General features: G+C 42.6%; 1 protein-coding gene across 2 annotated transcripts in view; it reads left to right on the top strand.

Moving 5' to 3' along the window:
- psme4a (proteasome activator subunit 4a) overlaps positions 1–22,843 on the top strand; it is a 45,038-nt gene that overhangs the window by 2,149 nt on the left and 20,046 nt on the right. Inside the window, exons 2-16 of one of the 2 annotated variants that reach the window (XM_083775555.1) lie at positions 927–1,067; positions 2,009–2,125; positions 2,926–2,982; positions 9,401–9,445; positions 11,700–11,849; positions 11,930–11,993; positions 12,095–12,169; positions 12,634–12,756; positions 12,889–12,981; positions 19,544–19,809; positions 20,283–20,469; positions 20,806–20,895; positions 20,988–21,052; positions 22,291–22,441; positions 22,732–22,830. In XM_083775555.1, coding sequence (XP_083631681.1) covers positions 927–1,067; positions 2,009–2,125; positions 2,926–2,982; positions 9,401–9,445; positions 11,700–11,849; positions 11,930–11,993; positions 12,095–12,169; positions 12,634–12,756; positions 12,889–12,981; positions 19,544–19,809; positions 20,283–20,469; positions 20,806–20,895; positions 20,988–21,052; positions 22,291–22,441; positions 22,732–22,830 — 1,723 coding nt within the window. The remainder of the gene's footprint in view (positions 1–926; positions 1,068–2,008; positions 2,126–2,925; positions 2,983–9,400; positions 9,446–11,699; positions 11,850–11,929; positions 11,994–12,094; positions 12,170–12,633; positions 12,757–12,888; positions 12,982–19,543; positions 19,810–20,282; positions 20,470–20,805; positions 20,896–20,987; positions 21,053–22,290; positions 22,442–22,731; positions 22,831–22,843) is intronic. The other variant, XM_083775556.1, reaches the window with a different exon arrangement.

Here is a 22,843-nt window from a genome sequence, read left to right as displayed (position 1 = left end):
ACACGTGCCAAACCTTGTTGATTTTTGTTTACCGGTAATTGTATTTTGGCCAATCTTCATTTGTGTTGGAATGAAATTGGTACTTAAAATATAAATATATATATATATATCATTGGGTGGCAAATATTCCAAATGGGATATCTCATAATATCTTTTTTTTTAATCTGCTGCTTTTAATCTGTCTCAGTCCTGTTGCTGGCAGATATCTCTGTCCAATTGTGAGTCACTGCCGTCTCCGAGAGATGGAAAGTCTCCTCTGGGGATGACCCAGATTCTGACTGCTGGTATTAGCCTATGGCTTTTCAGTAGAGAAACGACAATTCTAAGGCTGTTCAGACTGGCAGCCCAACCCAATTTTTGGACATCCAGATTTGAATCAGATTAAAGTCTGAACATGGGAAAGTCTTTTTGAAAATCTGATTTGATCACATTGATTCCTAGGTGGTTTGAAATCAAATAGGATTTATAAATATCTTTCTCAGTCTGGACACTCGGACATTGGAGCCTGATGTATCCCTGGTTGTATGGTGATGACGGTATCACTGTTTGTCTGCTTGTAGATGTGCTACTTTAATACACAAATCCGATCTGATCACTTGCAATGATGTCAGTGTGGACAGTAAATTTTAAGATCATATTTGATAAACAAAGCAGATTTCTCTGCTGTCTACTCTGAATAGTATATATGTCTTTTTTCAAATAGGCCAATGCCATGTGTAGTTGAATAATGTAATGTTACATCTTTTCAGTCAAATTAAACATGGTCCTTTTTGGTCATTATCCCTCCCATGTTTTGCATGTGTTATAACAAAAGGAGGACATTTCTCATTATTGCTGTATGTAGTACAAATAGAAGTCTTCAGCATTTCACTGTCCAAAATAACATGTATACTATAAACTTTCCTAAATGTGTACTTCTTCTTTAGGTACATGCGCTTGTATGGACGAAAGTTCAGCAAAGAAGACCATGTGCTGTTCATCAAGCTTCTATATGAGCTGGTGACAATGCCCAAACTGGAGATCAGCATGATGCAGGGCCTGGCTCGTCTTCTTATCAACCTCCTTAAGTATGATTTTGCCGATTTAAAGCTCTACTCACTATTGCTCAGCAAACCTACACACATAGCATAGCACACAGCCGATTTCCCTTTATAAGTATTACTTTAAAAGAGGAAACTTACAGTGTGATGATGTTAACCTTTTCAAGAATTAAACGACTTTTGAAAACCTAGGCCCTACATTTTCCGCTGCCATCCTCATACTTATTTGTGAGGGGTGCTAGCCCCATCCTATGTCCAGCGTTGAGGGTTTGTGCAGTTTGCACACACAAACATTGAATGCTATTGACAATGAATGGCCAGCTTTGAGTCTTGTAAACGCAAACATTGCATAAACACAAACATTGAAGACGAAGGTGAGGACGCAAATTGTGAATGGCCGGAATGTGATGATGTATGATGATAAGAGCGATTACCGGATGACTCGCCCCGGTGCTTGCCCGTTTTTCCTCCCGGAATTGTCACCAGTGAGGGGGATAACTTTGTAATATGCTATTGGCTGTTTGTATTCTTTTTGGAAAAATATAAAAATATACTCATGTAGAAAGCCTATATTATTTTACTTATATTGACCCTATAAACAATTTAGTATTATTTAGTATATGTAAGGTTTTGCACACTCAAATGGTACCTCATCAGATAATCCCCACATAGCCTACAACAACTTCTGTGAACAGACTTCAATGTACCGTAGTAGCTTTTCATAAATTATATTTGTACTTGTCTGCTGTCATGAAAGTTTATAGTTAGAGAAATTCAAAGTCCAGCCGTCTGCTGTCCAGCCTCTCCCACCCCTCACTGGGGAAAATTCTGGGAGGAAAACAGAAACGGGGCGAGTCATCTTGTTACTACAGTATAAGAGCGCCCCTCTTCACACGTGTGTGATTTTTGTTGTTGTGAATGTCATGTTTTATGTGTCTCAAATTCTCTCAATCGGATCTATCTATTAGGAAGAAAGAACTTCTCTCAAGGGAGGACTTGGAGTTGCCTTGGAGACCTCTATATGAGCTACAGGACAGGATCCTTTACTCCAAGACCGAGCATCTGGGACTTAACTGGTTTCCCAAGTAGGTCCCTGGATTCTTTCAACCTGCTTTTATGGTCTACTCTACTGAATCTTACAAACATGTTGTACCTGGAGGCAGCATTGAATGCAAAACTTGCCAACATGTGTAACCTAAAGAGTTTAATTCTTCTTAACCACTTGAGAAATTGGGGAAACATTCCCAGAAAATAGCTAATCTACAATCTCACAATGCAACACACTGTGAGGTTGTAGATCAGCTATTTTCGGCGTAGAGTGTAGATTGGGAAAACAGGCAGACCAACTAACTAAGTATTAGTTTATAAAGTATAGAGGGTTCAAGTGGTTAATCATGTATCCACAATTTTACTTTAGTTACTACAATTACAATTTTACTATAGTGTTTGGTAGGATATTAGAATATTTGTTAGGGTCCCACATTTGTGCTTACATTTACATATTACAGTACCTGTACTGCAGTCTTTAGGGCAATATTTAAATGCCTTCACCCCCCACCCATATGTGCCAGTTTGAACAACCCCTATCCCATTCTTCCAGCAAGCAGTGCGAGGTGCTCTTTTATGGTGCTATGGGAACATTGTATGTTTCTCACAACAATGCCTTGTACAGTAGTTGCTAGTGCATCACCATTAATTTACAACTGAGGAAAGCAAGCTGCCTTGACTCATTGCCAGTTCAAGTAGTAATATAATCATCTGGTTGATGTATGACCAGTATTCAGCCTGACTACAAAATGATGATTAATACATGTGTATACTGTTTATTGGCAATTTGTAGCCTGCTGAATGTGTTCTTTATGCCTTTGTCTCCTTTCACATTCAGTTCTCCACGGGCTCATTCTTCCTCTAAACTCGTAATGCTAAAATTGGTTCAGAGGTGGTAAGAAAAATATTTCTCTTTGTGTTTTATTTTGAATTCATCCTTTTGAGGTACTTGTTTATTAATATGTTGCATGTGTAAAAGGGAACACACTGGACCCCTCCCCACGCAGCTTGTCTGATGTGACAGTACTAGAGATATCAGTACCATATCAATGTTAACATTTCACTCATATTGGAGACTGTCGCACTGCAGCTAACAGATTTTATACCCCCCCCCCCCTCAATCCCTTCATCTCATTCTCAGCCATATCAGATTCACCTTATCTTCAGCACAGTATGTTGGTTGGTTGGTTTGATTTTGTTTAATCTATTTAAATTCACCAAGTGATTTTTCCAATAAGTCACAAGACTATAAATATTAGCATATCTATATTTACGATATGTGACTGACTCTGACACAGTTGTTTAGAAACACATTACAGAAATGTCATGATCTTTGGTAAAATGTGTCCTGGGTTCCTCACCTGACCTGGAGTTCTGCATGTCATCCTTCCTGTCTCACTTTCCTGTCAATTTTCATTTTCCTGTCCCAGATAAACACGTTTGGTGTTTAAATCAGAAAATAATTAAATTCTCATTTCAGTGTTGCGACAATGTTGCATTTTATTTCAGAGGTGGAACATTTTCAAAGATGTAATGATATTTTAGCGCAGAACTAGTGCAGATTAGCGTGTATTCTTCCCGTCACCTTGATGACAATTTATTGGCAAAAAACCTGTAGATGGGGGAGCCTCATAATAGAGTAGCATAAAGGCAATGGATAGATTGCACGTGACGAGGACATACAGTAGAAAGCATGTTAATGCAAATGTCAGACACACAATTGCCTCAACATTGATTGCCTACAGGGCACCGCTCCTATTCGTCTATACCTGCAGCCTAGCAGTCAGAAGTTGCTCATTGCTGCTTTTTGAATTAATTTAATCATTTAAATGTAAGATAATGCATACAAGTTACAATTGTGCATTTGGCAATATACTGAATTTAGTGGAACTGGTCACATATTAGTCCACTTGCCAGAATGTGAACCCGGACATGTTGAGTACACCAAGGCCCCCTTCATGACGTCATCATTTTAATAATTATTAAAATTATTATTAAAACCCATACATTTCTAACATAAAACCTTGGTGTACACTACTCAACATGTCCGGGTTGACAATGGGGCTCTATGGGCTGGCAACTAGACTATATCTACATACAACTACCACATAGCCAATGGGATTATTCAAATGTACATAGTGGCCGTGGGATCGTGAGGCCACTGCCAGTCAAATGCATGAAATACCACAGTAGAAGAAGAGATCCCAGGGCAACCAGGAAGTGTAGCCCCCCTAATATTGTATTCATAGGATACCATTAGGCTGCGGTAGACGGCGATGTGTTGTTTTCCTTCTGCGGATGTCATATCCGTGTGGTTTAAAATGTGAGTAAAAATAAATAAATATTATCTTTAATTACCGGATTAAATGACGTTAAAGAAAGATCTCTACGTTCTGGCACAGGCAGGGGATGGAGAAATAAACGGAATTCCACGTTCCTGGCATTAATACGGTCAAAATGTATCGTTGCCCCCCTAGTTGCGAGTTTAATGGTAGGCCCTAAAATAATGACCCCAGGTAATACCATGGTCAGTATACCAATTTCTAGTAGTTTTGACTCTTGTCAACATACGGAAGCACACAGTGCTGTAAAATATCCTAATAGGTGGTTGGTTCACTGACAGTGAAAACTTAACCCTGGAGTCAACACAGCCATCTACCAGGATATTGTAGAGCACTTTGTGCTTCAGTATGTTGACAAGCTTTCTGGAGAGACTGGTTTTCCTTCCAGCTCGATTTGGTACAGGTCATGTTCTACTTGCCCTCAGGTCATGGCCACTTGCCCCCTAAAAATATCGTAACATTTGAATTACCGTTCATTTTAACTAATTAAGAAAAAGAATAACAATCAAGTCATGTAATATATAATTTTATTTCAACAATAAGAACATGAGAGGTTGCTCTCTTCATAGTTGTATGCTCTTCAAAACATACAGTAGGTATTTCCAGATGAGGATCCTACACTGATCCCTGATTTATTTTCTCACCTTCATAGCCAATTTGGATAATATAATTAGAATTTCTAATGTAAAATAATAGCAATGTAAATATAACATGAAATCTTCATTACATATTGCACAGGCACATAGCTTAGCCTACTCACTTCACTTCTAATCAGTGGCACTTCTAATCAGTGGTGGAAACATTACTCACATGTTTTAATTATGTAAAAGTGTGGTTCTCTCTCTCTCACACACACACGCACACACAGGTTCGCTGTGCTCATGCACGCACGCACAGGTCCGCCGTCTCCTCTTTCACAACACAGTCAGGCTCAGAGCGAGACTTTATTTCTCTCGTCTGTAGCTGACTCGAGGCTCGGATAGTTTCTGAACACTTACACTTGAAATTATGTACTTTCTGATACACTGTGAAATCAAAAGGCGCTCTGGAATGTTAGCGACGCCCCGTACCGTTGTGTCAATGAGTAGTTAACTACACATGGTGTACAGTACACACATTCTACAATTAGATTAACATCAAGAGCTAGCTTGCGCAGCTCAGGGTCGCGGCCAGCCACTTCACGCTGTGTGTGTGTGTGGTGTGGGAGGAGGGTCGGGAGAGGGACTTGGTAGAGCGATTAGTCCGGCAGCTGAGGTGGACAGGTGGGAAATTTGGTATATAGTATTTTTTCTTTTTTATTATTATTATTTTTTATGGAGGGACAGACAGTAGCCTGACAGGAAAAGGGGAGAGAGATGGGGGGAAGACATGCAGTGAAGGCCGTCGGGATCAGGAGTCGAACCCGCGGCACACTGCCAGACTGGATTACCAGCCAAGGTGCCTGGACCACTGAGCCATGGCCCAGGCCTATATAGTCTTTTTTTTATATAATATTGTCTATATACATACATTCATGAATCCACTTGACTGACTGGCTGTCAGTATTGGGCAATTATTATTAAGGGGCACGGTGGCACAGTTGGTAGTGCTGTCGCCTCACAGCTAGAAGGTCCTGGGTTCGATTCCTGCTCGGGACGCTGTGGGTGCTGGCGGCGTGTTTCCTCCTCTGCGTCATCAGTGCCCATACCCGAAGGCGGGGTTGGCGAAAGGGCCTTTCTGTGTGGAGTTTGCATGTTCTCCCCGTGTCCCCTAGGGTAGGTACCCTCACAAAAAACATGCAGTAATCCTGGTCACTAAACTGCCTCCCCCTGGCCAGCCGGGGCATCTGATGGAGGGGAAAGGAACTGGTTGGAATAACGTGTTCCCTCCACGCGCTACGTCCAACCAGGGAAACTCCCCCCTGTCAGGTGTAAAGAAGCAACTTGGACACTCAGGCATGAAGGAAGCATGAGTTCAAGTCCGTTGCTCTCCCCATGTCCCCATATATGGGGACTAGATTGGTGGAGGGTGTGTAGAGCCCAGGATCACATTAGATGATTGACACAGGTGTGAAAAATGGGTTACAAAATCGTGGGATAGAAAAAAAGTATTGGGCAATTATTTTTATAGGGGTTTCTTGTGACCCTACCACACAATCAGTGCCGGGATTTCTTTCAAAATAGAAGCTCGGGGTGCCGGGAAGATATGGCCGCTTTTACTCTGTAAGCCCACTTCCGTTCCGGAAAAAGAAACGTGAGACATATTTTTGCTTGCTTACCTCGTCACTGATGATCGCTCGCTTCATATTTTGAACGAGAGGCATGTTGAAGTCAGAAATGAAGAGCTTAGTATATCCATCTGATAAAAACCACGGAGAGCTCCCTAGATTAGGAGATACGAGGGATTCCTTCTGCAGCGGTAAACAGGGAAGTGAACGGGACCGCGGATAAGCGAAGAGTAAGGAGTATGGTGGCCTTGGAGGCCTTTTTTTTTAAATGGATTCAGAATCATGAAAAGCCTCTAGTTTGACATGTCACATGCTACTTAAAGCACAAGGAAGGTTTGACAGTTTTGCCTGTCATAAGATGTTGATGGTAGGGTCACAAGAAACCCCTATAAAGAAATGTCCCACTTTAAACAAAAGATGCCTGTCGGCTGCCGGATTAGGGGAGAGATGCGGAGCGCATTTACCACGTTCAAGACGGATATATCTCGTGTTGTGTTTATAGCCAACTAAGACTGTTATATCCCCACTCAAAATGCACACCTGCCCGACCGGGCAACCCGGTAGCATCCTTCACCTGCCCGACCATTTTTACTTGCCCAGGGCAGGCGTTAGTGTCAAGCCCTGGGATCTTTTTTCATGAGCTGTATGCCATAATCATCAAGATTAAAAGAACAAAAGGTTTTAAATATTTCCCTTTTTTCAATGAATCTAGAATATATGAAAGTTTCACTTTTTGAATTATATTGTGAAAGAAAACTTTTCCACAATATTCTGATTTTTTTTATAAGCTCCTGTCGTCCCTAGAGCGGATATCACCAGGTGGCGGGCCTGGTGATATTATCCACTTCTAGACTGGATCAGAAAAACTCCAAAACAAATTGATTCCAGTCTACTACCCAGATATCATCTGACCTACTTTCTGAGTAGTTTTGATAGTAAACACTTTTCTTCCTAGTTTACCTTGAAATCAGCCAGGACTGCACTTCTGTATTGTTAAGAGTCATGATGGTGGTGGTGCATGCTTCTGTCACGTTCCCTCCCCTTGTGGAATGTAGCAGTGTGTACGTGAGGTTTCACCCTTGAATAAAGGTCACAGAATGTGGGGTTCCCTCTCCCTGGGGTTTTGATCGGTGCACTTTGTAATGGGACACTTCATTTAGAATTTTAGATGCTGATCTGGCTGTTTTGGGATTTGCTGTGCATGAGTTTTCTCCCTGGCTTGTGTGTTGTGAGCCTAGAATTTCTAGTGGATATGGGGCAAATGTTTGTTGCCAGACATTATCTGTGGGATAGTCATCATTTACTGTATGATCCTTCCTGCCGTTTGAGTTGATGGAAAATGGAAATGGATATAAGACATGGACATAAAAGGCAAACTGAATGGGATTTTGTCGGGGCAGTTCAAACAGGCATGGCTTGGCTTGAGCATGTGAGCAGATAGGTAGTAGGATTGTGGGTGGGGAGCTCAATGGCAGGGTTATTATTGGTCCAGCACTTTCAACACTGTTATGTGACCAGAGTCCTATCTTTGCAGTTCATCTGTTAAGATAAACACGCCATGAGTTGCTCATGCAAAAGAACACTTTATTAATTAATGCAAACACACACACACACACACACACACACACACACACGCACGCACGCACGCACGCACGCACGCACGCGCGCGCGCGCGCAGGCGCATAATATGAATGAACAGACAGACAGAATAGACTGTTAACGCTTTATATTGGCATGAGGCCACCCAGAAATAATTAACACCATTTCAGTGGCTGCTACAGAGAAGTGAATATAATCTGATTGCCATTGCATCACACTAGATCCTTCTCACACAGCAGACATCTTGACGTGTCATAGATGGTTAAACACAGCTGAAAGTAATAACATTAATTGCAGGTGTGATGCATCTAAATGCAGACAGGTCACATCCGATTTTTTCAAATGTGACTTGAGTCACATTCAGAGGTGGTTTCAAATCTGATTTTAAATCCGATCTGAGGAGATCTGACGTACAGAGCGTGAGTATTTTCATTTAAGTAAACAAACGAGAGAAAAAACTAAACTAAACTTCTCGAAATGTACAGAAACAAGGCCGTTTATGAGGACATTTCTCACGGAATGATAGATAATGGCTACACACGGTCCTATCTGCAATGTCAGATTGTTGTTGTTGGTTACCATGGTATCCAAAGCAGATATGCCGACGCAGGGTGGCTTTGGGTTGAGTTGTTCAAATCAGTCTGAACGCACAGATTGGATCTGGTCACTTGCAAACGGTAGTGTGAATGGTCGGGCCAAAAGATCGGATTTGAGAAAAACAATCAGATTTTCAATCAGATTTGACTTTGTGACTGCAGTCTAAATCGGGCCTTAGTGTTACAGTGTGCCAGCATGGTCAACTTCATACTGGCACACAAAAGCATATATGACTTCTGCTGCGTTTACCCTTCTACGGCAGTGTTTCCCAAACACCGATTTTCATGACTAGCAAGAACAGGAGAGGAGAGCTACAGGCCAGTGCATAAGGTCAATGGCATCATGTCTGCTGTGAAAAGGGTCAATTTCCTCACTAGGCACCAAACCCCTTACAATGTTCTTTCAATGGCTGTTCCACTGTACACTAGTCAAATTGTGTGCATGCGGTCAGACTTGAGTCTAATTGCACTGGTGTGGTCATTGTTTGATTAGCTGTCACCCTAACATCAATGTATCTTTATTTATTCAGACACCTTACTTAATCTCTCTCCCATTTCCTTTTATTTCAGCTCTGTGGAAAGTGTGTTGAAAACACTTGTGAAAAACTGCAGGCCGTAAGTATGACTTTTGTGAAATAGTTGTCTGTCTGTCTTATGCTGCATTCTCACTGGCAGCTACAAAAGAACATACATTATTTCTGTCTTATGCTGCATTCTCACTGGCGGCTACAAAAGAACATACATTATGTCTGTCTTATGCTGCATTCTCACTGGCGGCTACAAAAGAACATACATTATTTCACACTAACGGCCCGTTAGTGAGAAGCCTGGGGTTAAAAAGAACATGCAACTAGCGGAAACAAAATGGTAAATGGTCTGCAATGATATAGTGCTTTCCCAAAAGTGATTTAAGGGCTTAAAGCTGCACTTTGCTCTGCTAACCCGGATTTGAACCTGGTTTCCTGCACGAGTGCTGTAATGTTTACCAATAAACGAATGGAGCCTGCCTTCCAATTGTATTCTGTATCCTGTCTGAGGTCTCTATCCTGATTGGATAAAATTGGTATGCTGACCTGAAAATGCATTTTCGGATTAATTAAGAGCTGGAGAGACGGGGAGAATCCTGTTATTTCTTATTTCTTATTCATTATTACTATTATTCGTTCTGCCAGGAAAGCAAGTCCATTCCCAGCCAAACATTGTATGTACTGTGAACAATAGGACAGGTGTAGTTTTTGGACATCCCTCACTGGCCTCAGCATACCAATATGCAAATATAGCTGTCTCCTCACTAGAAGGCTTTTTGTAGTGATAAGTAACAAGGTCGCGCTTATGCATATCTTACAACCAGTGGCACTCTAGGGTTCAGGACAGGTCGTCAACTTGGTACTAAGGCCGATAATCCTATTATGTCTTCTAATTCTGTCTTGTCTGAGAATTTCCTCTTACTTTGAGAGGAGTGATTTGTGGTGAACTGCAACACCACTGTGGATGTGAAGCAGAGGTGGATTGGTTTAAAGCCGCAGCATATTCTGGAATGGCACCGTAACATCCTCTGTGTTAATTTCCGATACCAGGGATTGTCCTGTGTGGCTAGTGAGTCCATTAAAGTGAACTGAAATGCTGCAGTTGGTTTCACAACGGCTGTGAAAATCCCCCTGCAAGACCAGAAGCCCGGTGGCATCACATGATTTTACCCTGGATGGCAAAAAATGTCCCATGTTTAACATGTAATCTCCTCTTTCTGGAATATTACATAGAGATGAAGATGACAGTAGAGCCCCACTCAGACATACAAATGACAGTTGAGCTCAAGTCTATGAAAACACACACACACACACACACACACACACACACACACACACACACACACACACACACACACACACACACACACACACACACACACACACACACACACACACACACACACAATTCAATTCAAAGGGCTTTATTGGCATGAGAAAACATACATGTACATTGCCAAAGCAGAAAGAACAATACAGCAATACAATCAAAACAAGAATGATGTTCATTTGAAGGTCAGAATCTTCAATAGATCAAATTCTATGTACCAAGATCACTCGATGCTGGTTTAGTGCAGGAATATACACAATGATTAGTCTTTAGGGTGGTTGTGTTCCATTTGATATCCTCCTATCACAGCAACTCAAACACAAATCTTGCTGCTGTGTTTGCACATTGTTGTACTTCGCCCAGCAGATATGGGAGTTTTTTGTCATTGGTCATGTTTTCAAAATCTCCGTGTGTGGTAACGGTTGTAATCTGTGGGAAGTATGTGTCTCTGATGTCTTGGTACAATGGACAGATGTTTAGGAAGTGTAGCTCGGTTTCCACTTCATTTTGTGTGCAGTGGGTGCATAGTCTGTTTTCTCTCGGGATACAGGTCTGCCTATGACGGCCTTTCTCGATCGCGAGACTGTGCTCACTGAGTCACACACACAAGCACGCATGCACAAGCTGATGGGAATGTAAAATGAAGGGTCATTGGGCTTCCCTTTATTTGCTTACTTGGTCATGCTGATTGTTGATATCATTGCTATTCTTTGCTGTGGTGTTGGTGGTTTGTGAAGTTGTGATTTATTTGAGTGGGACTCGTAAGAGGCTTGAGGGTTCGTGTCATGCATGCTCTCTAAGCTCCTCTGCTGGTTGAGTTGCTTCTGGTGTCCTTACATATCTACCAATAAGCTGACCTGTTATAGCTCATCTAGTATAAGACCTTTAGCCCTCACTAGTGCCACATGTCACAGCCTAGCCAAAAAATGACCAACGCTGTTTCTGATTAATTCACTAGTCTAGACATTGTTAAACCGAACGCTGATTGTCATTGTGTTTCGTAATTCTACAGGTATTTTCCAGAGTCTGCTACTCAGGAGATGCTTGACGAGTGGCGGCCGTTGCTCTGCCCCTTTGATGTCACCATGCAAAAAGCTATCAGCTACTTTGAGCTCTTTCTCCCAACCACCCTGCCCCCGGAGTTGCATCACAAGGGGTTCAAGTAAGAACCCCCCCAAATTAAAGTTAGTTCAGGAGGCCGGGCATGGTGCTCTTCTAACAGTTGGGTTTTTCCTCTGTTAGGTTGTGGTTTGATGAGTTTGTCAACTTGTGGGCATCTGTGCAGAACCTCCCAAGTTGGGAAGTGGTAAGTGATGCGGAAGTTAATTAACCCAATGTACAATCAGTAACACATTTTAAATAATCTTTGTTATAATAATTAATATATTTCTCGTGCACCTTCTGCAGCATTTGGTCAACCTCTTTGCCCGGTTATCCAATGACAACATAGGCTATGTTGACTGGGATCCTTATATTCCCAAGGTTGGTTTCCCCCACTTGATCTGACCTGACCCAGTTTAACCGGCATCATGCAATCCCCCTTCCTTGTTTGTTTTGATGTCTGTGCAGTGTGCACCCCCCTGCATGCTATACTCTTGCTCAATAGCATGCATACATTCTCACAGAAACAAGCTATTGCATTTCCTGTTGATCTCCTACTTGGTCACACACGGAAAGTGACCTGTATTACATTTCTGTTGCTTCATTCTGACCAAATGTTTTTGGCTCATGTTCTGTGACCATGCTAATATCAATTCCTCATCAGTCACAAACATACCCTGCTGACTCATTGGTCATCTTGAAATACCTTGTGGGTTTTGTGTTACGTTCTACAGTCAGTGAATAGTTTATTAATAAAAAAACAAAATACTGTGTCGACAATAAACAGGAAAGGATGTATTTGGGAAAAAAAGATATTCGCTTTCTAACATCGTTTTGCATTTCAGATTTTCACCCGTATCCTGAGAAGTTTTAATCTCCCGGTGGGGACCAGTCAGATGATGGTCTCAAGATATGTCACCAATGCTTATGATATCGGCCATGTCGTCCTCTGGGTTTCATCACTACTGGTGTGTTTATTTTGATAGAAAATGTACTGCCATACTGTGTGTGTGTGTGTGTGTGTGTGTGTACATATACTTATTCAGAATTCATGTAGAAGACAGTCTTAGTCATATAATACCTGTTGTGTCACTTTACAGGGTGGACCTAACAAGCAAGCCCAAGTACAGCTCAGTGGCCTTTTCAACAGTATTACATCCTTCTTCCACCCATCGAACCATGGCCGCTGGCTGGTGAGTCACATGGATGAGCTTGAACTTGAAAATCGCATAATGTGAGAAGGACAAACGTCAAGTCATTTAGATGAGACTTTTACATTGAGGGACATAACCTTTCTGTCATGTATTGTAAAAAACATCCCAACGGTGTGCTTCTATCCAACATTCTGGAAAAACTGTATGTATGAAGTAATCAGAAGTACAGCTTCTATATTTAACATGGTCCCTGATCTTGCCCTTCTCTTGCACATCTCTGTTACCATAATGTTTTTTTTTCCTGGGTGGTGTCCTAAATCCCTGGCAGTGGTCTTGGTTTACGTCATTAATGACAACTAATTGGTTGTTTATGAAATCCCAAGCCGACGTGACTGTGACTGTGCACAACTGCTGCAAAAGGTCAGTCGAATCGGAGCCACATGCCTTTCTGCTTTCGGCAGGAGCGAGAGCAGCACCTCAGTTGGCAGGCTGTGTCTTCATACACAAAACATTTATTTTTGGAAAGGGGGATTGACTCCAAACTGTTGCTTGGGAACTCACGGATGTTTTTCATCTTAGCAGTAACTTCAGTCTTATGCAATCTGTTTGCTGTGCTAAGTACATGTCTTAGCAGGTTACCACACACATCATTAGGAACATCATTATGACTATTAATATTATTATTGCTACTAAGTTTTTACTTTTATTTATGACTTGTTTTATTATATCTTGTTTTGTATTTATGACTTCGCCAGGGACAGCAGGACACGCAGTATCTCAGGAACGCTGTGAGGGAATTTCTTCACATTTTGTTACAAACCGTTTTGGTGGTCACAGTCACTGTTGCCTGAGGTCCGCCCCATTCTTGTGAACGTAACATGTCATTAACACCTGGAGGGAATGTCGAACAGATGGCACCAACATAAAAGAATACTTAACGGCTTGAATGCCTACAATTTACGGCTGTCTTTCAGGCTAGACTGACTATGTTTAAAGTTACCTTTGAACAGCCAGTGCACTGATCACTGCGTTGCTTGTCAAATATTGTGGTGCCGACCACAACAACCGAACCGGATGGGGCAGCCGCTCGCTCCTAGGCAGCTCTCCCATTGTAAACAATGGGGACTCAATTTCCCATAACCCTTTGCATGTCGGAGCGACGGACCTTTTTGCGATGATGTCATCAAAACGCGTCTCATATCCCATTCTGTCCGGTGGATTGCCTGTATGACTTAAAACTGATTAAAAACGTTGATTAAACAATGAAAACATAACTCAGGCAACTCGCGAATCGCAGGGAAAGTGTTCTAAAATGAATTAACTTGAGCAACTCATGAATAGAAGTCAAAGTGTTATTAAATTCCTCTCCAACTGCATGTATCATGTGTCTGGATAGACATGGATGTTAGTTGGTGGAGGCATACAACCATGGTGCAGTATTTCTACATTCATATAGTTACCACAGTCTGCCAACCATGTCACACCAACAGTTCCCGGCACATATTTGGCTGCTGACAAATAAACCTTAAGTTGCAGGTTTACTTCAGATAGTAACTAACAACATAATTTTCCCAGGCTTGTCTTGCATATTGTGAGTTTGTCCCAATGAACACATGTTTTATGTCTTGAATGTATGTGTAGAATGCAGAGCATGTGAGCGGAGCGGAGCGCCGAGCGAGGGGATTTTGACGTGAGCGCGGAGCGGGTTTTTAAATGTGTCAGATTGACTTCCGGAGCGAGAACTGTCCTCCGCTCCGAGCCGCTCCGAGCCGCTCGGAGCGAGAACTGTCCTCCGCTCCGAGCCGCTCAGTGCACACGGCACGGCGCTGTGCAAGCTTGGCTAGCAGTTTACATCAATCATTGCCTCTCAAGCAGGCTCGGCACCACGGGGGGGCAAATGGGGGGAAATTTGCACCCTTAAATCAACCTCTTTGCCTTTTGTGCCCCCTCAAAATATCAATTGCCCCCTCAGTTTTTCATCCTGGCGCCGAGCCTGCTCTCAAGCCCATACCCGTAATCTGCTTCACGGACTGTCCATGAGAATAGACAGACATTGCATGTCGACAGTTTACATATCTGTTCTTTTGGATTTGGACACATGACGATGGGTAGCCTACAAACTTGCGGCATGGTGCTCGCAGTGGTACATTAAAACAAATGCCATGCTTCGGTTGATACATTTGAACTGGGTCTGTTTGAATTATTCTGTGATATTTTAAATGACGAAATCAAGCTAATTTACATCATGCTCCAAAAAAGACCGCATGTTGCTGCAACATGCGGTCTGAAACGAAAGCCTTCAGGTTTAATTAGCCAATTTCAGGAAAACAGCATTTTATTTCCCCCCCCGTCATTTATTTCTGCTGAGCGGAGCGGGCATCTGTGCTGAGCGGAGCGGGCATCTGAGTGTAGCCTCGGAGCGAGCACGGAGCGGGGAGCGCTCCATGCGTAAATGAAGGTGAGCGGGGAGCGGCGTGGGGGGAGATGAACGTGAGCGCGGAGCGAGCGTAACAAAAGCCGTCGAGAGCGGAATTATCGGCCGCTCCGCTCCGCTCCGCTCACATGCTCTGGTAGAATGACAGCTGTGTGCCCGTTACCTCTTCATAGGATCATAACTAGGGATGTGATTTAAAAAACTAGACTCAAAAAGTAGAAATTGGCCCAGGCCATAGCGTAACGGTCTGGGCACCGGACTGGTGATCCAGTCGCGGTGTGCCGCGGGTTCAACTCCCGGACCCGACACGGCCTTTACCGCGTGTCATCCCCCCATCTCTCTCCCGTTTCCTGTCAGCCTACTTTCTATCCCTTAAAAAATCAATAAAGGCGTAAGCCACAAAAAAAAAAAAAAAAAGAAATTGGAAAATTGTATATATTTAGTGTGGTTGCCCAAAGGGCAACCAGACTCTAGTAATTGTAACACTTTATTGTGGGCTCGCCACAGCGAGCACACTATTGTTACTGCCAGTTTATTGTGGGCTCGCTACAGCGAGCACACTAGTTATTGCCAGTTTATATTTATTATTCTTTATTTATTTATTCCACCCTTTTTTTGGCACCTAACTACTTCCACATACTTTACACTAGAAATGTAGTTCAAACTTCAAACTGTTCAGCTCTTTGCAGTTATTTATGCTTGTATTTTTATTTTTACAAAGTTTTATACTTTTTATACTTTTTAACTTTTTTTTACATTCTTTATAATGAGAGTCGATGGAAGAAAGGTCCCATTTTTCACAGTTAACTTTTTTGAGCTCTTATTACTCCGTCATACTTTCACTTTGAAACTTCATTCAAACTTTATAATGTTCATCTATCTTTGAACTTTCATTGGTGAAAAAGTTGTTTTGAAAAAGTTTATACTTTTTAAAATATTTAACTTTATTTCTAGTTTTTTCCTCCCATTGACAATGTATGGGATTTATCTCTAAATCAACCTCACTTTTGCAGCCTCATTACTCTGGCATACTTTGTCGTAGAAACGTGATTTAAACTTTAGAAAGCTCACATGACTCTGGACCTTTTCGTGGTTCAAACCGTATTCGAATACGTTAAACGGTTTTTCCGAAATCGCAGTTCAATCGCAGGCCGTTTCGCCTAATTAGTGCCAACTTAGAGTGCAGTGCGGGGCTTCTTTGACTAGAGTGTGGAAACTGAAATTCTTTCCTTGAAAATTTACCAAACAAATTGTCGTCCCGGCCAAAATATTCATTTTACACGCATGTTCTTTGGTCATTTTGTAGCCACACATGTCCTCTTTCACACAATGTGACCACCAAAGCACAGAGACAGAACTACGGCCTTTTAAGTGACACAAATACAGTCAAGCTGCTCATTGACCTCCATTGTATAATTCTTAGGAGGAAATTATCGCGATGACAATTCTTAACTCGCTCTTATAACCACATTTTCGATCGTTCCAACACCACAATCGCACATGGTGTACCTCAATATCTCAGGCCACTCACAGCGAAAAAAATATTTGCATTCGACTTTTACTTTTTGCGATAGAGCAATTTGTTCGGGCATAGTTTCCCCCATTCAGGACCATTGAAATCTCCCAGTCATAGTGCTGGCAGTCTTTTACACTTCCACAGCTGAGACATATAAGGGCTTAATTACAGGGCTGAAATTAAAGTTACAAGATCTCAATGAGTTGCTCTGCGATACCTTGTGAGCTTGTAGGTCTGCTATTTGTGCAATTGGCTGGCCTTTACACAGCTCTCGCAAGAGCACGCACGCACGCACACACGCACCCTGTCTTCCTATAGAGCGGCGCAGTCCCTCCCCCTTTCAGAACAACAAACGGCCCAGGAAATGAAATGCAATGCATTCTGACCATAGGATTTTCTTTAAGTATTTATTTAAAGACGGTTACGCCGCGGACAAAGCCAACTCGGATCGTGACAAATCATGACAATAAACACAATATTTTGGGCCGATCAAATCATTAGAAAGAAGAAAATTAAGGCAGGAGACAACACTATTTGTTTCGTTTTTCTTCTTATAAATTATTTGATCGGCCCAAAACATTGTGTTCATTGTCATGATTTGTCACGATCCGAGTTGGCTAAAATTATTTAACCTATAAGTTTATAATTTTATCGGTCGGACTCATGGTGGCGCTATAACTTTACGTTTTGGCTTATAACTCTTGAACCGTAGGTCGTAAAAAATAATTTTTCCCTGGATTCCTTGGGTCATGACGCATCTCGCCATATAGGCCACGCCCATTTCCGCCATGATAGATTTTCGGCCATTTTGAATTTTGTCCAAAACACACTTTTTGCTTTTCGCAAAATGTATTTTCTCCAAATCTCACAAAGATCTGTACACGTGATCTCTGGACCTTTCTGATGAAAACTCGAACGGCGGAACTTTGATCACTTACGCATGATCACAGGGGTGATGCGACATTGTAATTGGCTGTCAACATTAGTGGGAGGGGCATATGTAAGCCACTGCGGCAACCACACTGCGAATTCTCTAGTTTGTCGTGTAATGGCTTGTTCAAAAATGTTATAAACCGTTTCTGCTTTCAAAATGATCAAATGTTGGGGGGCACGGTGGCACAGTCGGTAGTGCTGTGGGCTGGGGGTGTGTTCTCTCCTCCGCATCATCAGTGCCCATACCCGAGGAGGGGTTGGCAAAAGGGCCTTTCTGTGTGGAGTTTGCATGTTCTCCCCGTGTCCCCTAGGGTAGGTACCCTCACAAAATTACATAGCAGTAATCCTGATCTCTAAAACTACGTCCACCTGGCCAGCCGGCGCGCCTGATGGAGGGGAATGGAACTGGTCGGAATAATGTGTTCCTTCCACGCGCTACGTCCGGCCGGGGAAACTCTCCCCTGTCAGGTGAAAAGAAGCAGCTTGGACTACTCATGCATAGAAGGAAGCATGAGGTCATTCCGCTGCCCCCCCAGGTTGGCAGAGACAGTGTTGCAATGGAAATTAATGGTCTCACTATTAGTAAGTGAACAACATCAGGAAGAAGCAGGACCGTCAGGATTCGAACTCCATTATTTTATTGTATATGTCATCACACCAGAGAGAGACTAGTGTCTCTCTCCAGAGCTTCCCGCCGAACTCCCCACACACATCCCCAACACATATTTTATACTTTCAGGAGTGTACAGAGTTTCAGGAGTAACAAGAGATGGTCATTCCTTAAATGGACTCTATTCTATAGTAAACTCACACAGTTTGAAATAGGTTCACATGAGTCGGCAGTCTCTAATGAGTTTGTCAGTGAGGAACAGGTGGTAATTGGAGTGTAGAGTATCATCTACTAGTAGGCTACATTCAATGGATCAATACCATAGTGTTTATATGCATTTTTGCCACCACAGTGTAGCGCCCAGGATTACATTAGATAATTGACACTGGGTGAAAAAAACAATAACAACAATGACATTGTGGGCAACCTACCATGTAACGGCCGCCTCACTCCGTAAGAAAAGCCAACAAAGTGCTCTTACCACGCATGGACAGGGTTGACGACAGGGTCCTATGTGACAATAAACGCTCACTATTTGGAAGGCTGGGCTGTGAAGAGTGCCATCCTACAGACACGAGCAATGCCAGAGAGACATACTGCAGAAAATATGTCAATGTCCTGCAGTTGAGAGTTGGGTCATAGCCGGGAGCATAGCCAATAGTGCTCTCCTCTCAGTCTCAACTGCTGCGTAGAAAAAAGACAAATCGATCAACACTTGACTCACAATTTACAATTTAGGCATTTACCTTAATCCAGAGCGACTACAGTAAGCAAGAACAACACATGGTAATACATCAAATACATAAAAAATTGTCATCAGAATCATGCTGAAAATAGCCGATCTACAAGCTCACAACGCGGCACGCTGCGATGCGTTGTGAGCTTGTAGATCATTACGACGGCATCAAGGCCCTCCAAAATACATTTTAGTCGACTAAATCACCTGTAGATTTAGTCGACTAAAATCTTATGACATTTAGTCGACTGAAACTAGACTAAATACTAAAACATTCCAGGTGACTAAAATGTGACTTAAACTATTGAAGACTAAAACTAAAATAAATAAAAATTCTGCCAAAAACAACACTGTGTCCCTTTGCAATCCTAGATGAAGCTGATGAAGCTGCTCCAGCGCCTCCCGGCCAGCGTGGTGCGTCGGCTGCACAGGGAGCGCTACCGGAAGCCCACCTGGCTGACGCCCGTACCGGACAGCCACAAGCTGACCGAGCAGGACATCACGGACTTTGTGGAGAGCATGATGCAGCCCGTGCTGCTGGGGATGTTCAGCAAGACGGGCAGTCTGGACGCGGCCCAGGCCCTGCAGAACCTGGCTCTGATGAGACCCGAGCTGGTCATTCCCCCTGTCCTTGAGAAGTATGTGAATAAAATAAAAAACACACAATTCGCAATTCAAGAAATGTGTTATATTATGAATTTGACAGCACCCTAGTCTACTTGCCAGCCCATAGAGCCCCATTGTGAACCTGGACATGTTGAGGACAAACACTCCTTCGGCTAACAACAGCCACAGCCGTCATCACAAATGTGATGAGGTCAGCACATTTGGGCACATTTGGGCAAGTGGCTATGGCTGAATTTAGCCCAAGGAGTGTTTTTCATGCAAAACTAATGCTTGCAATTTATTCGGAATCATGAAAACCCCCTAGTTTGACATGTCGCATGCTACTTAAAGCACAATGACATTTATAAAATGTTGCCTTATATAGGATGTTAATGGTACCCTAGCTTATTATGCTAATTATGAAAATGTCCCAACATTATACAAGTTAGTGTCCGGCAGTTATATAAATACAGATAATTACAACAGTGTGTTTATCCTTCGGTAGGACATACCCTGCTATGGAGACTTTGACGGAGCCCCACCAGCTGACGGCCACTCTCAGCTGCATGATCGGTGTAGCGCGGAGCCTGGTGTCTGGAGGTCGGCACTTCCCCGAGGGCCCCACTCACATGCTGCCCCTGCTGATGAGGGCCCTGCCTGGCGTGGACCCCAACGACTTCAGCAAGTGCATGGTGGGCATACTTAACCCATTTAGACCCGAGACCAGATTCTACACAATGTTTCTATATCGGTGTTTCTCAAACTATTTCATGTCAAGGATCCCAAACATATTTAATTGGCCGCCGATCCCCATCTGAATATATGTTGTTCCAGGGACTGGAAGTCCTTTCAAGCATTTTGACCTTTCAAGCCTCCGGCATGAAATTGATTGGACACCCCTGATTTAAACCATTCCATGCCAAATTGTACGCAAATGCTGCTGAAATTGGTTTATAACCCTTGCCAGAACTTTTCTGTGAAAAAGCCCTATTTGACTCAAATCCAAAATCCCATTCTCATCCCTGCAGATAACATTCCAGTTCATTGCTACGTTTGTGACTCTTGTGCCTTTGGTAGACTGTTCGTCTGCCCTCCATGAAAGAACTGACCTGACGGAAGTGAGTCATCACACTTGCAATCATAATGTAAATTCCACCTTACTGCCCACTTGTAGTATTTCCTCATGATCTGTCTTGTCTCTGGCTTTTAGGTCGAGAGAGAGTTGTGTTCATTTTCAGCAGAGTTTGAAGATTTTGTCCTTCAGTTCATGGACAGGTATGTAGACGATTAAATAAGTACAAACAAAAACATGTTACCTATCCACTTTGTGCCTTGTGGCACATAAGGCCTTCACAGAGCAAACATGTTAAGGCCTATAAACTAATGTGAGTAGTTAGTTGACCAATAAACATAAACTTTATCCAAAATCCCCAAAGTACATTCTCATTTTGCATACATTTGGAAGTAAATGTGAAATCATTCATTATAAAAGATGACTCCTAGAATTATGAACAAATCCAGAAAATGTAGTAGTGATTACTTTATATGAACCATATTAGAGTGGTACACTACTGTCTAATGGGGGGATTAAATTTCACACTATGGTCCCGGGTGCACTCGGGACCATTTGGCAGATGTTTTTGATTGATTGAGGTAGTGTGAACAATGTGTACCGTTCCCGGGAGCGGATCGCCCAACCGTTCCCGGGATCGGATGGGGCGCGGGTCTCTGGACCGTTGAAGTTTATTCGGATACGGATCGTTTTTTGTTGATGAGCCAAGCGTCAACAAAAAAAACAGATGTGCCGCCTGTCTCCTGTTGAATCTGTGTATACGCGCAGTACGCGCTGGACTTATTCTGTGGACTACATGTGGCTCTTGGGCTTGGCATAGTCTCCAAAGTAAAACTAATAATAATAATGCTAAAGCAGAATCCATAGCAAACTATATCAAACACGACACTGGAGCACAGAACTGACTGACACAGTGAATAGCAGGGTGACGGTGAAGTAACGGCAAAGAGGCAATGCAGTGTGCCTGGATTTATTGGAGACAATGTGGCAGAGTTGTTGGTCAGTGTCCGTGCCCACCAGCCATCAAGCACACTGCCACCTGGAGGATCAAAGTGTGTTATGCAAGTGGGACGGTTCAAATGCGGACTCAGTCCGTCTCAGTGTGAATCCCCTAAGGTTCTTTGGGTTTGGTATGAAAACCCCTAATTATGGGAATCCCAGTTTCTGACACCAGGCCTCATTTCTCTCTAGGCCAATTGATGAACAATCTGTTGTTGTAAAATGTTTGAAAAACACAAACACTAAAACCATATTCGTATTAAGTTGCCTTTACACATTGGTATTCACAAACAACTGTTCTATTTGCAAACGACTGTTTTCATGTCAAAGAACATTTTGTGCAATATACAAAAAATGTGTTTAATATCATGTATCGCTTAGCAAAATGCCCAACAGCCTATGCTTGGTTAACTAAAGCCTTTTTTTGTTTGTTTATGTATAGGTGTTTTGCGCTGATAGACAGTAGCACACTGGAGCAGACACGAGAGGAGACTGAGACGGAAAAGATGACTCACCTAGAGAGTCTAGTAGAGCTAGGACTGTCCTCCACATTCAGCACCATCCTCACACAGTGTTCCTTAGACATCTTCAAGGTGAGACTCAATAGCAGATCTACAAGCTCACAACATGTCGCAGCGCGACACGTTGTGAGCTTGTAGTTAACATTTGAGTGTCCACTCAGCTCTCTCTATAACATAAGTTATACATGTAACTGTGTTTCTGATTAATCCAGATTGACCGCCATGGGTGGTGCTTTAAGTGGAATGGCTTAAAGCAACCCATCGGGCAGTCAGAAGGGTTTAAAATGGAACCTCAAAACCTCAAAACGGTTGTTGTTTATGTTTAAATATCAGAATCATAATGCGTTACATTCTTTTCGCAGGTGGCTCTGGAAAAGGTTTTCAACTTTGCCACCACCAACATCTTTGAGACGCGCGTGTCTGGAAGAATGGTAGCGGACATGTGCAGAGCTGCCTCCAAGGTTGGTCTACTCG

The sequence above is a fragment of the Protomyctophum parallelum genome, assembly GCF_964188405.1.
Source record: "Protomyctophum parallelum genome assembly, chromosome: 10".
Lineage (NCBI taxonomy): Eukaryota > Metazoa > Chordata > Actinopteri > Myctophiformes > Myctophidae > Protomyctophum > Protomyctophum parallelum.
Note: the sequence above shows the minus strand (reverse complement) of the source record. Positions and strands in the feature narration are given on the sequence as shown.